The following is a 17,145-nucleotide window of genomic DNA, read 5'->3' as shown; positions in this document are numbered from 1 at the left end:
CGTCATTTTATCGATACAGAGTGGTCCAGACACTACCACCTCGATTTAAGTCAATATTATTATGCAAAGCGAAAGATGATCCAGATGCAGTTGAATGGTTTCGAGTGGAACACATTCTCGTGTTATTAATTTTTTTGCAGGTGGTGAAGTCGAAAAAACAAATTCTTCGAACTTATAAGATTATTCACGGAACAATATGAACACGATATTTGAAATAATACAATTTTCTTAATTTTTATTTTGATTATTTAATTTTCTATCCGTCAGACTTTGTAATGTCAATCTTATGCTTTGTACATACGTTATTTCATGGAAAATTTTACAAACTGTTCGGATTTTTCTGATCTCTCTGATTTATCTTTAATTACCATAGCTGTCATCGTCATCTCTAAAAAGCATCCATGAAGAAAACCTCCGATATAAATTTGTTCTATTACCATTAATCGATATCGAATACAACCCAACAATTTCGTTTACTCTGCCCATTTCGTTAACTTTTCCAAAAATAAATCTCAAAGACTCTCCCTTTTCGAAATAAATCTAACGCTAAATTTCTAGATGTATCTAAGTTCCAACAAAATAATGATGTCGTAAAAATTGTCCGATTCGGCCGAAAATGGTCCTTATCGTTATCGTTTAATCATACGGATTCACGTCACGCGAAAACGAGTCTTTGTTCTCGTGAAAAACTTGGCTTGGTATTCGAAGAAGACACAATCATAAGCTTCCCAACGGTTACCGTGTGCGCGTACGCAAGCAGGATCATCAGTATTTATGATATGCTAATTCCCCGTTACAAATTCCGGGATGTTTCGCGGATGACTGCTCCTACTAGCTGCAGCCAGTGAAAGCCACCCGTTTGGAAAACCAGTCGTCAGCGAAGGAAAGGAAAGGAAGAGGAAAAATTGCATTTGTTGAATACGGATCGGTCGAGAAGTTTGTTCGCTCTGCTATACTTAACTAACGACAGAGAGTTTATCGATTCGACGATAGGAAACGTTAACGTTTGCAACGAAACGCCGGCGCCCGATCCTCGATATATCGCTGCCCACCTCGAACGGTAGTCGTCGCTTTCGACGCACATAAATATTATTAATCTTTTCGAGTCCCCTGATTATCCCACCTTTATAGGTGTAGAAATTAATTCTGTGCCTTTCTAAGGTAAACTTACCATTTATCTCGGAAGAAAAATGATACAAAAATACCAAATTTGAAAAACCAAGGTGAAACCAAATTTCAAAGCAATCTGCGCAATTCGTTACTATGTAGATACTTTAATGCAATTAAATGACGAGAAAATATTTCTGTTTAAACTAGAGTTATGAATCATACAAAAAATAATACGAAAATAATTTCAACGTGCAACAATTGCCAAGTACGATTATAATTTGCTAGAAAAAGAAGAATTATCAAAGTTTCTCGGATACTGAACCTCGTATACATAGATAGGTTATAACGACCATCAGGTTGAGACTTATATGTACATCGATTCATTGTAATGGAAATCAGGTTAAGAAAAAATCAGGTAAGAAAATATTTTTACTTCAACTATAATTGTAAACGATTGCATGTAAAGGCGCAGAATTAATTTCTACACCTACTATTTTTAGTTTGAACGCTTCAAAAATAAATTCCCTATTTCTCCTCTTCAGCATAGTTATGTTCGTATATTTTTAGCTGAGATGCTTTCAAATTAAATATACGAAGGACCCTATCAATCATTCTTTGTTTGAACTATGTCAAGGTGAATATTAATTAAATTTCTCGTAGGTCCAGGAAAGTCACGCTTGGAGTTGCCGAGAGCTAAGAAGAGGAAGACGATTTAATACCGCCATTTAAGAATACGACATCGTGTATTTCTTACAGAAGTCTGGTAGGACACAGTTCTGTGACAAAGGAAATTAAATTAAAAGTAGTGTTCCAAAGAGAAATTAAATTAAAAGAAGAGTACCAAAATAAATTTTCTTTAACTGCCTGATAAATATTCAGTCGCTAGATGGTAGTCTGTTAAAAAGGAAAAGCAACACTCTTCTAATTCATATGATATTCATACGATACAAATCGCACGCAGAACACTCGCGAGAACATTTGCTTTGACTAACACTCCGGAACTTTTTCTGGCGCATAATCGCGCAATGTAACAAAAGAGAAAAATAAAAGCACCGAAGAATGAATAAGAACGTCTCAGCTGGAATGTCATAAAATGGGACTGGAATCGTCCAATTCTCTGCCTACCATTTCGGTTTGCCCTCTTCAAACTCCACTACGTGACTCTTATCAATTTCATGACAAAAGTGATTAATACAAATTCTTTTTTAAGGACATATCATGGTACTAGGTATGATTTAAACAATTTTTATTCAATTTAATACCATTGGCCACATCATTATTAATCTTCAAGTAGAGATATACACAATCCCCATACACAGTCCCATAAGCATTCGTACTATCTATGTCTATTGAAGAAATTTGTCTATATTAAATAATAGGTTTGAGGTTTCCAAATAAGTTTTTTCATTATAATTATATACGTGTGTATAGTTGATGAGTGTATATATTTATAACGAAACATTTATATGATCACATCAGACTTATTTAATTTAGACAAATATCTTCAGTAGACATAAATGGTATGAAAATACTTATGGGATTGTCTGTATACATACAGTATATACGTAGCATGATATACTTTTACTTGAGACGCTTTAAATATAAATATCTAAAAAGAGCCCCTCTTCATCGTGGAAATTTACACATTGTCAGCAGAAATGCTTTTAAAATAAATTCCTAAATACCTAAATCCTAAATTCTATATCCTAAATTCCTAAATCCTCTTTCTTCAAATTTTAAAAACATTGCCCTTTACCGACAATAATTTAATGTAACATACCACAGCCTACTACTACATGCTACATTCTGTTCAAATATATTGCTACGTAGCATGCCTACAATCAATTTTGAATCAAAAGGCGTTTCGAAGAATGACAACAAATTCGCGCTCGGTAGAGGGTTAAAGTTCGACCACTTCCGAAAAAAGTGTCTAAATCCTTTGGTCCCTGCATTATTCAAAGTATTTGAACAATACTGGCTATACTACACAAAGTGGCCACATTACCCAGGATCCCCCAATACGTGATTACACGATTTCGTGCCATCAGATTCGATCACGCTAGCGAACGGCAGACGATGAAAATCTTGCCGGTCCAAGTCGCGGAGGCGGGCGCGGGGAAGGAGGGGCGGGGCACTCATGTTTATATGCATTGTATTGCTAAAACCCTTTTAACCGAATTACATTTAGCGATTCTAGTGCCGCTTTCCCGGTTCTCCTTCCTCGAGTCTGCCACTGGCCGCCGACGCCACCGTCGTCGCCACCATTCCCACCCCTCGGGCTCTTCACTTCCAACCGCTGACTCCCAGGCTTCGATTCGCCGTTCCCGTCCTTTTCCAGCGCGCGACGCGTGCCTGTTAGCGCGACGTATAGCGTTCTCCTACCACCGGAACCACCTAAACGAGAAACCAGAGAGGCAGAGGAACGGGGAGAGTTGGCTCGGGCGGTGGTTGGCGGGGTTAGGAAACCGTTGGGGCTGGGGATTCCGAGACTCGGAACAGCATCCCTGAATTCTTGATTCTCTTGGTAAACAAGTGCTTAGGTGATTCACTGCTTGTTCGCTCCTATCGGCCGTCGTTTGTTTCCAGACGCCATTGCGTTCCGCGATTCTACCTCGTTTTCCGGTCTAATGGCTTTCCGAGACCAACGGAGGTTGCTCCGAAACGCTCGCCCCCATTTTTATTTATCTTTTGTTTCCCCTCTCTGCCATCCTTCAACCATTCCTACCCAAGCTCCTCTAACGTCTTAACCTCCCACGCGGGGACACTTCTTCGGCGTACTTTGGCGGATACTCTTTGATCCACGATGTCCGTGGATACCGTAACTGTGACGAATATTTTCTGCGGAGTGTTAAGATACGGTAGGGTCATTCGTATTACTGGTCGTGGCTCCAGAGGAAATGTATCGATCGAGATGAAATTTAGGGGTTCTTATCAATTTTTTCGAACTAACGAACGAAGACGATACCTTCGTGAAGAAGGGATGACAATTGTACGTCTCTCGGATACCAACCCCCTCGCTGCCTGCCAAATTCTTGTTTCTCTTGTCTGTTGTTTTGCCTGAGTAGCACCGGACCACAATTTAGGGGTTCTTTGTTGTAATGATTTAAAGATAGATACGTGAAGAGGGGTCCTTTTTACCATGGACATCTTAGATTATGGGATTGGTTAACACATTAAGAACCGCACATCTAGAAACTGCGCGTAGAAAACACGAGAAAACTCGTGAGCGGTCCTTAATGCGATAAGAGCAGAAATTCTCAGTCTGTAAATCTTTATATTTTATCTTTTGTTGCTTGGACGCGGAAGGACGTCTTTTCGCCTCGAGATTCAAACTAAGAGTGAAGTCTTTTTCGACTTGGGTCTGCCACATGGTTTTCACACTGTCCTCTTGAACACAAATACTGCCAGAGGCCCGACTACGAAGGCAGCAGAAATGAAACTTTCACTTTTGAGAAACGCAGTGTCCCTCGACATTTATTTAATAATAAACCAACAGAACATTTATACATCTTCAGCCACAATGCTTAAACAATAAATTCTCAAGTAAACTCCCTCTTTAACACTTATACATTGTTATCTGTAATGCCTTCAAAATGAATTCCTGAAGGGGTCCTCTTTCCATCGTGGAGGTCGGAACATCGAACCTCGAATTCATCGTTTCTTTCCACTGTATTCCTCCACAGACCAACCAAGAAGAATCCTGTCCACGTTTTCTGTCCAGTTCGTTCCTATTCCTTAATCTTGAACCAAACAAAAAAGCTGTTGCAATGGACGTCATCCTCTGGAAACGAGGATGGAATAAAATAATAGCTGAATAATCGTGGCTGTAAACGACTATTGCGGAAGCAGCAGAACCGGAAGTCGAAGGTATGAGTTGTCTCGCTCGCTCATCTCCCGGCGAATTCCATCATTAGCGCTAACAAGGTTGGCCCGGGGCTACAAGGGGGACTTCACCCTTCGTCGGGCTAACCTCTAGGTATACACGCGCGCGCAAACACGTGCACGAATGAACACTGACAGAGAGTATGTACGCGTACACACCACCCCCGCCCTTCCTCCCCCGCGCTGTAACTCGGCTCCTCCTTGGAACAAGAGGGGATAATAAGATCTACGACAATCAACTCCAAGGACGACGTTGCGAGAGTACCACGATGTGACCTATCGGACGAGCTTTTAGGCGACGTCCGCCACGTTATGTCCACATTTATCTTCGCCCAATCTCCCTCCCCCCTCGCAACCCCTTCCCCGCCACGTACTCATGTATGCTGGCCGGTTGGTCGACAATCGATCCTGTCTTGCAAGATTTTTATTTCCTCGGCTTGTTGTTCGATACAACTAATGAAAGCGTTCTGTCAAAATGTCAACCCTCTTTGTTTTGTAGTTCTTGATGCTCCGGAGTACCCCGAGTTCAGAAATACGGAGAGGAATTTGGAAGAATATCGTGTTTTTACGATATTAGTCTTCTTCTAGCACTCTGGAACTTTTTCCGGCGCATAATCGCGCGATGTAACAAAACATCCAATTCTCTGCCTACCGTTTCGGTTTGACCTCTTCGAAATCCGCTACGTGACTCTTACAAATTTCATGACGTAAGTGATTAATACAAATTCTTTGTTAAGGACGTATCGTGGTACTAGGTACGATTTAAACAATTTTTATCCTGTTTAACATCATTGGCCATATCATTATTAATCTTCGAATAGAGTCAAAATTTCAACCCTCTTTGTTTTGTATATTGTGTTTTTAACCGACTTCGAAAAGGAGGAGGATACTCAATTCGACATGTATACAGGGTGTCCCAAAAATGTTGGAGGTCCTTGAAAGGGGTAGTTCGGGAGGTGATTTGAAACAACTTTTTCCTTTGCAAAAATGTCGGATGGGGCTTCGTTAAGTAGATATTAATAATAAACAACCGACCAATCAGAGCGCGCGGATACCGTTGGAGCGGCCGCGGTAGCGAAGGCTACGCGCTGAACGGCCGCGTCAGTATCCTTCGATGCACGTCGAGTCACTTGTTCGCGTACGAGAGCGGCTACCTAGCGCGTAGCCATCGCTATCGCGGCCGCTCCAACAGTATCCGCGCGCTCTGATTGGTCAGTGTTTTCCGTTAATATCTCCTCAACGAAGCCTCGGACAACAATTTCGCTAAGGAAAAAGTTGTTTCAAATCACCCCCTGAACCACCCTTTTCAAGAACCTCCAACCTTTTTTGGACACACTGTATATTTTTTTTCTTTCTTTTTAAAGATAGTCTTCTTCTGCTGCGAAGTCGTATAACTTGACTATAACGCCTAACGTACCAGTCTTGCGTTCGGTCCTTCTTTAAATTCATTCAATTCTTACTTTACATTAGCGTGCATTTTCCCAATTGCCAGTATGTTGGGGCCCACTGGCCCATCTATAGCTCGGGTACCTCGGGATTGCTAAACCCGTACTGCAGCTATGTACAACCAAACATAGCTACAGCCCCTGAGAGCCTAATTGCTAGACACTTCCATGTGCTTGAATGTAAAGCATTACATGCAAAATACTGCTAAAACAATTTACCAAATGGTCGTACTGGACAAATTGTTAAGTTACCTGGTGATGAATAAAAAAGAATGTATATATGGATGAATGGATGGTCTCTGTTTTACTTTATGTCCTCTAATCCTCTAGTTAATCCTCATTTTTTATTTAGAACTGTCTAGAAATACCTGAACTCACCCAGTGATAGTAGTGAAATAGTATACCTTCTATTAGGTTGTCCCAAAAGTTTCTTTCGTTGGTTGCATTCAATTATTTTCTGTGGCAGTATTTATATAAATAGACAATCTATTTTCTTAGACATTGATGCTGTGACACTAATGGAGCGAAATGAATTCTGCACAATTTTGTAATGTGACATAAAACATAAAATATTGCGTACGAATTAATTATTAATAAAACGAAAGAAACTTTTCGGACAACCTAATATATATGGAATATTGATTTCATTCAATTTTTTAAGTAGTCCGCAGCTACAAAAATCATAAAATGTAACTTCTATACGTATCTATTCGAACTGTAACATTTTTTTTAAAATACTTAACAAAGATTGAGAAAATATTGACATAGGATAAGCCATATCATAAGCGAGAACATACATTCTGAGCAGACAGAAAGTTTTCCAGCAACGTAGCTAGCTTTTCTTCGCCTTCCCGTCGACTTGCTCGCGGGTTCATTGTTCTATAGAGGTAATGCGCGTTAGAGGCGTTGAAGAGGAGTGATTCGTAGCGTTTCAGCATGCACGGTGCTTAAACGTTCAGCTGGTAGGATAGGATTCGGTTGATAGGAGTGGGCTGTTGAAAAGAATGAAAGAGACGGAGTGGGAGACGAAGAGGCGGAGGTGCGGAAGGGGGAGACAAACAAGCAGTAAAACAGATAAAGACAAAACGTTGTGGTAGAGAACGAGCTAGTGCTAAGAAGGGATAGTACTCGAGGGGGTGAATTCTGGGCGAGACGCGAGTAGGATGGTGGGAAACTGGAAGGAGCTAACCGCATCGTAATCAACGTAAAATGGCGTCGGAAACAGAGAACGGAGAACGGAAGAGCTTCCTGAGGTCGTGCCGCCATTGTTGATCACCCTCGCCCCTTGTATAATACGTGCTGTACTACACTCTTAAAGTGGCATCGTTACCTGTTTTAACATTGCGTAAAGAATTACTCGTATTAATTAAACGTTAAGGTAACGGCAGCAGTAGTTGACCACGTATCAATAGTTCACCATTTTCCAGAAAAAAGTTAAAAATAAAATTTCTACTGGCGATGACTTTTTGAAATAAACGCTACTGAAATCTGCGACGAATTATATGTATTTGGCTGTCCCAAAAGTTTCTTCCATGACTTGAACTCAGTCATTTTGCGTAGCAATGTTTGTATAAATAGACCACTTAATTTCTTAGATCTTAGTGTTGTAACCATAAAGGAGCAAAATGTATCGTACGCAATTCAATAATATAACATTAGACATAAAATATTGTGTATGTACTACTTATTAATGAAATGGAAGAAACTTTTGGGACAACTTAATATTAACGCTTTACCTATAAGGAGCCTGTTTGTAGACTTTTTGATTCTATTATATTTATTTATTACCATCTATATTAGTACATATATAAATACCGTATATTGTATTTCCTTACTGTGTATATTTATTTACTGTTATTTATTTACTTATACAATGCTCAATCAGACAAAGCTTCCAATATACATGGTAACAATATAAAGAAATTAATGTCAGTCTAGATTAATATACAGAGTGAATCATCTAAGCGTAATATGCAGATTGTAAGAATTCCAGTTTGGAAGTTTGGCCTCTGTTAATGCTGCATTATTTTATTTTCTGAAATATACACCTAGTTCTGCTGCTCAGCTTTACTAAGTTGTTTGCATAGTTCCTTATTGCTAGAGAAATACCAACAACTTTCAAAATGTATTCATGATTTCATCAACAATTTGTATAAAATCAGTAACATAAAAGTATTGCAAATTCATCTATTTCGTCTACAGAATCGGATCATATTTATTATTTTCTGGCATTGTATGTTTAAATATTAGATGTAATTTTCACGTCTTAGTCGATGCCTAGAACAGCTGTTGTTACTTATTCTCACCTTGTTGGTCGGATATTGATCAAGCCAAAATACGAAAAACTGTATTTCTGATAAAATTATATCATGAAATTATACCATACGTGGCCGTTATCTGTGTATTGATAAAATCAAAGATCAAATTATTCAGATCAATATAACGTCAAGTTATGTATATATATTTATAAAATAAGAAAATGCAAATGATTTAGTGTTCCTTTCTTTAGTTGCAAGCCCTAGATTGCTTTGGTCCAATTGGTAATGATTTAATGTCGGTAAGTGGATATGATTGCGACATCTAGCATCATGTGTAGGAACTATTTCGTTACAAATTGGCCGTTTACCATCGTAGCCAAAGGTTTAAAAAATAGTTCGACATACTTACCGCCAGATGGTTATTCTTATCAATGAAAACAATTTGAATCTTCAAGAGGAACCAACAATATTTTTTTGCAATTTTGATTAATTCATATGTACGGGATAAGAGCAGGGCCTAATTTTAAAATACAAAACGCAAACATCAAAGGTTCCGATAAGAGTTTCTTCTTTTCAAAGCTATTCTTTAAAAGACGCATGTACACTAATGCAACTGATGGATGTAAAAAGGTTTAGCCTCTGGAAGAGTACTCTGTGTTATTATTACGTCCATGGAATGGACGTTCCCAGGAATTTAAATTTGACTTGAGAAGAAGTATTTTGTTTTAGATATATTTGAATGACAGGTAATCGTATCTTAAGAAAATATGTCTATTAATGTTACCGTCAACGGAAATCCTTTAAGTATACGACGGGGAAGAATGGTATTATCTGATTTAGATCAAATTAAGAAAAATGAACGCGATCGTCGTCGAAGGTTACGCTTGGAACAGGTATGTATATACATATATACATCACACATTATTGGAAGATTTAGGAACAGTGAAAGAAATAATGTTTATAAGTAACTTATTAATGGATATTATAACGGTTACATTCAAGTATGTAGCGGTGCATTCTGTAGCTGAATATAATATTCTTTCAAATAATATAGAATAATAATTATTTTATTGCACGTTGCATGATCGCTGAGAAAAGTAATATAAGAAAAATGGAAAAGTCACTGAGCAATTTACACAGGTACGACAGCAATCAAAAGAAATATCGGATAGGCTTTTGGAACGTGCTAAGAATATAGCTAAGCAGGAACTTAGAAAACTGGAGAACAATGATAAATTACCTCTGAAGCAAATACATAATGGAAAAATCATGGAAATTCAACAGAAATATCAGGAAGATATGGCAGATATTGGTCAAGCACATGTGTCTGCGATAGCAGAACCTGATCATACTGCAATAATTCAAGAAAAAGAAAGGAGAAATAAATTAACAGCATCGAAAAGAGGAAAAGAGGCAATGAGACAGATTAATAATTTACAACATGTAAGACATTCGATTTACATATTTTCATAGATTGTCAATTTTATAAACAATTAGAATTTATATAGAAAGAAACTATGCAACAACTACATCAAGAACGATTGCGTCAAGTAAGAGAATTGGAAAATCTTAGGTCTACGATGATAGCAAAAATTCCTCAAGATGCAATTCCAGAAAAAAGTACCATACAAGTGGAAATTGATGAGGAAAACAGGCCATGCAAATCTACTAAGAAAAAACCGAGGAAAAACTGTTTTAGAAAATCTCCTGGAAAAATTACAAAATCCTACATAAAAGTATGCTACTCACATATAAATGGAATAAGCTAATATAAGTTCTGTGTGTATTACATACTGGCTAACTTTTTGTTCTATAGGTTGTTACAAGCGACTTTAAAACATGCTCACCACGTCTGGTATCAAAATCAAAAACTGCGAGAGTTGTACCAAAAAAAACTGTTACAGTTACGAAAGAACAATCTGTTGTTAATTCGGTTGCGGAACCTTCGACATTAAAAACTGCAGTTCCCACGAATACTGCTGAACAAGTTGTACACGCACATGAATCTGAGTACAGAAATAATTCTCAGAATGCAGTACCAGTTTCAAATGCTACCTCAACAGAAGTTGATAAATCCCCGAGGTATATGTTAAAAATTTACTTTTAATCTGCATGTAATAAATCTGTAAGGGTAGATATTTTCATACAAACAGGCCTGTAGACAGAAACTAGTATAATCTAATTTCTAACAAAGTGTTTTAAAATTACAGGTATAATCCAGAAGACTATGTGCAATCAACTTCAGATTCTACTATTACCACTTACAGTGACGATTCTTCTAGTTTATGTAGCGACGATTCACCATATTCAGCTGATGCTGATGCACAATCTGTGTGTGTAAAACCACAAAAATATGTTAGTTGTTCGGCAAACGATAAAGTACAATTATATGATCATAGTAAGCATCAATATAACATGTATAATAAACCAGTTGGTGTAGTTGAAAAAATACATGTATGGAATGAGGTTTGTAATCGTCCAGCAAAGAGCAATAAATTATAATGATGATGACCGTAGATATTATCTAATTGCAATATATTGGATGTGAGCCGCGTAACATTGAATTTTAAGTTTGATAATAAATTCGTTATCCATCTTTAATATGTTTTAGAAAAGAACTTAGGTAATTTTAAGACGTTGATAATTGTAACTTTCAGAAATGTTCTTTAAATCGAATATTTTCTGTAATATTTGTTCTATCGCCAAGAATAGGAATACGTTACAATCTAATAAAAGGGAATTCATTCTATATAGTAATATTTTTTTATTTATATTTATAGCCAAGTGCGATAGATTTAGCCAAAGGAACTAAAGAGGCGGAAACAGTTGAAACACATTTAGCCGAAAATCGTAAATCTGGTGCTCAGAAACGTGGTGACGATGCAGTGTTAAGGGAGAGAGTACGTAGAGATTATCAAGCACTTGTGCAGAATCTAAATCATCTCGTATCCGAAGAACGCAAATTGAAAGCTAGCCAAATTGAACGTTATCCGGTAAATGCTATTAAATTCATAATTTAATGGAAATATTATATTTTATTAGTTATACTAGAACGTCTCAGTATTTGGATCGTGCAACTAGTCTTAGAAGTGCAAAGAGTTATTATAAAGTTTAATTACAGTATACTTATGTTCTACTAGGAAGACGTATATACACAAGAAGAAAGAAGAAAAATATTAAGAGATCAACATAAAAAAAAACTAAATCGTTCTGTAAAAACTTTAGTGAATGAAGAATGTTTTGAACAATGCCCATCGTATCCTATGGAAAGACAAATTACTCTCCCACCAAGAGGAAATGATAAAAGTATTGATACAGGTGCTGTTTGGGAAGACCAGTATTTGAATGAATGCACAGAAACTAGTAAATCTTCACACACTAAATGCAAGGAAACTGAAAATTCGCGAGAAGAACAAATATTAGATATGTTGAAGAAGGTTGAAAGACAAAAAAAATTATTATTACAAGAATTCGGAGCAGATCTACCGGACAATGTTTTTAACGCAACTATGAAGCCTTTATTTGAAAAAGAAAAGGCAACAAAAGGTCAATCAAGTATATGTCATAACACCGATATTCAACAGCCTTTATCGCCAGAACTTAAAGTAATATCTTGTTGCGATGAAGATATGAAGAAAGATAAGGTGGTAGAAAATGGTAACACGTCTGTTAAAAAAGTAGAAATTGCTGTACAAACTTCGACAGGGAGTGAGCAAGATGTTGCTCAAGATAAAAGCATACAAGTAGAATTAATACAAGAAAAAAATAGCGAATCGAATGACATTGACACTGAAATTAGCACTACAAAACATATTCCAATCGAACCAAAAGTTACAGTTATTACTCCTGCAGCAGATAGTAGCGAACTGACGAGTTCCACTGTTACAGATACAATTAACGATATTGATCAACAAAGTCCAACACTAAGCCACCAAAATGAAAAGCAAGATACAAAAACAATGAAACATGTACCACCGAAAACTTTTCAGAAATCATCTGTGGTATCTGTAAGTAAAACACCATCTCCTGCAAAAAAATATTCAAGAACTTTATCAAGGTCACGCTGTAGTAGTATCAAAAAGACTAGCAACAGCGCGACAGATACGCCTAGCAAGAAGATTAAGATATATGTTAATAAAAGTGGATTCAACATTAAAGTAGATCCACCTCAGGCTGCAGAAGTAGCTGTAGACGTAAGTACTCAAAGTTCTCAAATACATTCAACAGGCACTCAGGAACAAACTACGAGCAAATTATTTTGCGTTCAGTCCCAAGCAAAACGGGTTAAAACAAAAGATATCTCAGATACCTCAACATCGTTTGCTAGTCCACCACCGATAAAACCTAGGGATATACTTGAAGCTCTAAGCAATAATATGTCCATTTTTGAAATGTTAGATTCTTCGACAAATGAAAGTATGAGATTTTTAAAAAGAGATATTAGTCCGGTATCAACACCAGAAACTCCTTCTCCGCGTACTATGAGAATGCCTTCAAACATACCTCATCTCGCTAAAATTAATAGAATGCTTAGATACGCATCCATAGATTCGCAAGAAAATGGGACTAGTGTAATGTCATCTACTAAAAATGACCATTCATCGTCAACGAATCTATCTAGTTCTCGGCGAAATGGACATTCATCACCCGAGCAAATGATTTCACGTTCGAAACAATCAGCTGATTTACAGGAATTATGCTCGTGTGAAAATCCAGAATGTAAATTGATGCATTCAGAATTTGACAATATCCGCAATTATGCATTAAAGAACTGTCCTCAAATATTACAAAAATATGAAGATCTTCAAACTTTGTGCGCAGAAAGAATAGTTTCTTTAACAAATCTCATTGAAAAGGTTCGAAGCGAACAAAAAGGTATATTATTTTGTAAGCTAATAAATTTGTAAGGTGTATCTTACCATACTCACTTTGTGATTAAGAATTGTCAGAAAATAAAAACAGCTACAACTTAGAAATAGAGTCAAATGTGTTGAATGTTTATATAAACTATTTTCATTTTTGTTGCATCTATAGTTGACCATCTAAATGAGTGAGATATTAAGATATATACTATATATGGTACAAACAACAAAAAAAGAATAATAATTTAAGTAATTCTTTTTAGGTGTAGAACTTTCTGTAATTAGTGCAGGCGATGAAACTAGTTTAATGCAATTGCCTCCACCAAAAGTAATACCTAATGACCTTCAGAGTGTACGGAACCTCGTAGAAAATATAGAGGCTATCCATAACCAGCTTGCAAAAACACTTATTGAGACACAAAGAATCGTTAAGAATAACACAGTTCTTAAAGAAGACTCAAACCAATTTAAAGAAATAGATGTTGTAACTCAAACAACTGAAAAATCATCTAAAAATGTAACTCACCATATGGAACCAGAAGCAGTAACACAGAAAGCCAAAAGCAAGCCAAAGATCATAAATGAGGAAAGAGTCAATATACGACTCGACGGATACAAAATACTTTATAAACCTCAAGCGTCAACGGCAATACCTTCAGAAAGTAATTCTCAGCATACTTCGAATTTTCATGACGAAGAGGTGATAGAAAAATTATCAAAAGAAATTTTGGAACAGAGCAAAAGTTTTAAAAACAATCTAATAGCGACAAGGGACACTGATAGCTCACCAATAAATCATACAGTTCCCGCATCAACGGATACCATTGACTCTAAAAATAATCCTTCATCGAGGACACAAAAAACCAATGTTGCTACACAAGAAGATTCTAATAAAAAGGTACTTTATTAAATTACTAACAATAATATTAACCAGCTTGTATGTAATTTTATTCTGAGTTATTAATGGTTGTTTAGCTGAACAGAAATAAAGAATTTGTTCCATTACTCGCTGATATTCCAAAAATATCGAGAACAACAGAAAATGTGTTTACCAATGGAAGAAGTAAACCACCGGTGAGCTTGCTTAGCGGACTGTATAGGTAAAACTGGAATTTTTTTGTTTTTTATTTTTTATTTAATTGTATTCATATGTTTACTTATATTATTGATTATAATAAAACTGAATTTCAGAACTGAGATTGAATCATCAGGTCATGAATTATCTACAATAATTGAATTTGATACACCAGATACCGTAAATAAAAGTCACAACAATGTTAAAAGTCCATTTTCAATGCAAAAAACTGCAGCGACACAAGTTACTAAATCTACTTCAATAACTAAACCACCTGAACATGCTGTTCCTTCGCTTCATATACGTGATCAACATTTTAAACAATCTTATAATCTCGCAACTTCAAAAGTATCTACAATGGTTTCATCTCATACAGTAGAACAAACTGGAACTCGTTTAGATTCATCAAAAATACCTACAAATACAGGAGGTCGAAACGAAGTAACAAATGATAACAAAGAAAAGAAAGATTCTTCTCAAGTCGAAACAAATAATAAAAAATTACCATGTGATACAGCTAATTACGAATTGTTCCAGCCTGCTTCTGGTACAAACACTAATCCAAATGAACAAGAGCCAAACAACAAGGACAAAATAACATCAACAAGTTCAAATAGTTTCTCTGGACTGTCTGGAATTTCACAAATAACAAGCACACCATCGTCAGATATGTTAAAATACGCATCATCTCCAGAAGAAATGGAAATAGCTCTTAAGAAACTTGGTTTAGGTTGGGCGATAACAACATTAAAAAAAACACGAGAAGCAAGTGCTCTGAGTTCATCATCAAACTCTGATGACCGAACACCGATAAACACTGCGAAAAGAATAATATCACCCATTAAAAAACAATTAGAGAATAATTATGGTTTACCAGACTTCAGCGACGTGTCTTCGATATCTATCAAAGAAGCTAGCAAAAGTACAGAGCAAGCGGTACTTCTAAAAGGGAGAACTTCTACACCTAAACTTCAAAATTCAAATTCTAATAGCGAAAGGACAAATTCTACTAGCTCAAATATTTCTGAACATTTTCAGAACCCTAATAAGATGGTATGATGATTCCCGATACGTGTTTTACTAACACACGATCTAACAAAGAAATTGAAAAATCTCTGATGTATTTTACTTAGTAATTTTTATTATAAATATTTAAAACTATAAAATAAATTAAGAAATGTTTATTTTAAATTACTGTTAGTGTTTAATTGACACCTTATAGTTACTAGATTTAACGTAGAATTTTAACGTAGAAAACAATTCATTTATAAATAAATATAGACTTCATATATAGGATTTGATGAAAAAGTTTGAATATCAGATTTCAGTGTTAACCCTTTGACTACGAGAGGTGTATATGTAGTGTTATGTAGTGTCTGTGTCGGTCATTTCCATAATTTCAGTCAACTGTGTAGGAATCGATATGTAAATTTCCGAAAAACTTCTTTGTCTCACAGGAAGTCGTTTTGAACGCAAATTTTCTTCAATACTTTTTAATGGTAAAAGTAAAAAGCATCGATAACTGACAGTTACTAATTTCTAATTAGATATGAATAAACAGTAATGGATTTTCGATTTTTTTTCTTTGAATTTAGAAGAATTTCTATAACATTCGACTAAGTTACAGCGATATATATTTTAAAATGTAATTAAATTTTGAATAAACATAAATTGAACAAACATAATCAAATTTTATTTTGTCTTTCTCTATCAGGTGATATTTTTTAAAAATTAATTTAACAAATTTCAAAATTTTATCCAATTATGCGGGGTGTTTAAATTACGATCGCAATCCTGTTCGAGTGACATGGCCCTTAGAATTTCCAAAGAAATCGTCTCGTAGTCGAAGGGTTAAAAAAGATCAGAAAAAAAGATTACAGCCATTAGCTCATATCACTTGGTATGCAATTGATAATGTCATCTGACCCTTACTGGCGATGTGCAGTTAGCAATTACATACTTCAAGTAATATAGAGGGTCCAGGTCTCACCACGTGGAGGTTGCTGCATATGGAGACCCACAGGGTGACCAGGACAAAACCAGCCAGCTGATTAGCTAGCTAGCCACATCCTAGCCACCCTTCTTAATCTAGATTTTGTATTCCCCCTGGCATGCACTAATAAAAATTAAAAAAAATAATGACTCATTATTTGTCGAATACTAATGTAGTACTACATTTTGGAAGAGAAAGGGAAAAAGGGCAAATACATGTAATTAGTTTTCCGTTTGTCTGTCTTATCGTTAAATATTAATTGTTACTACCGATTTCAGCGCTCAAACTTAAATATACATATAACAACATTCATATACAACGGCTAATATATATGTATAATGAAACACTATAGTGTTTCTCTTATTTCTTATTACACTTTTCTTATTAACATATTATAAATCTAATTGTATCAACACATCCAACCTCCGACGATATTCGAGGAAATACAGGAACATACATGTTTGCTTCTTTCTTCTTGTAATCAATGATATCACGAACAAGTTCTGAAGCATAAACTGAA

General features: G+C 36.0%; 1 protein-coding gene across 2 annotated transcripts; it reads left to right on the top strand.

Annotated features, from left to right (window-relative positions):
- Positions 1-8,406: 8,406 nt before the first annotated feature.
- Positions 8,407-16,771, top strand: LOC128885615 (uncharacterized). Of its 2 annotated transcripts, none has more exons than XM_054139719.1 (10): positions 8,407-9,588; positions 9,836-10,138; positions 10,204-10,431; positions 10,512-10,777; positions 10,906-11,161; positions 11,476-11,688; positions 11,836-13,570; positions 13,821-14,455; positions 14,533-14,631; positions 14,749-14,890. In XM_054139719.1, exons 1-10 carry the CDS (start codon positions 9,463-9,465, stop codon positions 14,752-14,754), a joined length of 3,867 nt encoding a protein of 1,288 aa, XP_053995694.1. In that variant the 5' UTR covers positions 8,407-9,462; the 3' UTR covers positions 14,755-14,890. The 2 variants fall into 2 exon arrangements, with proteins under 2 accessions (XP_053995694.1, XP_053995693.1); XM_054139718.1 differs by having other exon boundaries at positions 8,450-9,588; positions 14,533-14,657; positions 14,749-16,771.
- Positions 16,772-17,145: the final 374 nt, after the last annotated feature.

The sequence above is a fragment of the Hylaeus anthracinus genome, unplaced genomic scaffold (genome assembly GCF_026225885.1).
Source record: "Hylaeus anthracinus isolate JK02 unplaced genomic scaffold, UHH_iyHylAnth1.0_haploid 11981, whole genome shotgun sequence".
NCBI lineage: Eukaryota > Metazoa > Arthropoda > Insecta > Hymenoptera > Colletidae > Hylaeus > Hylaeus anthracinus.
The sequence above is the reverse complement of the archived record's forward strand: the minus strand, read 5'-3'. Positions and strand labels throughout refer to the sequence as shown.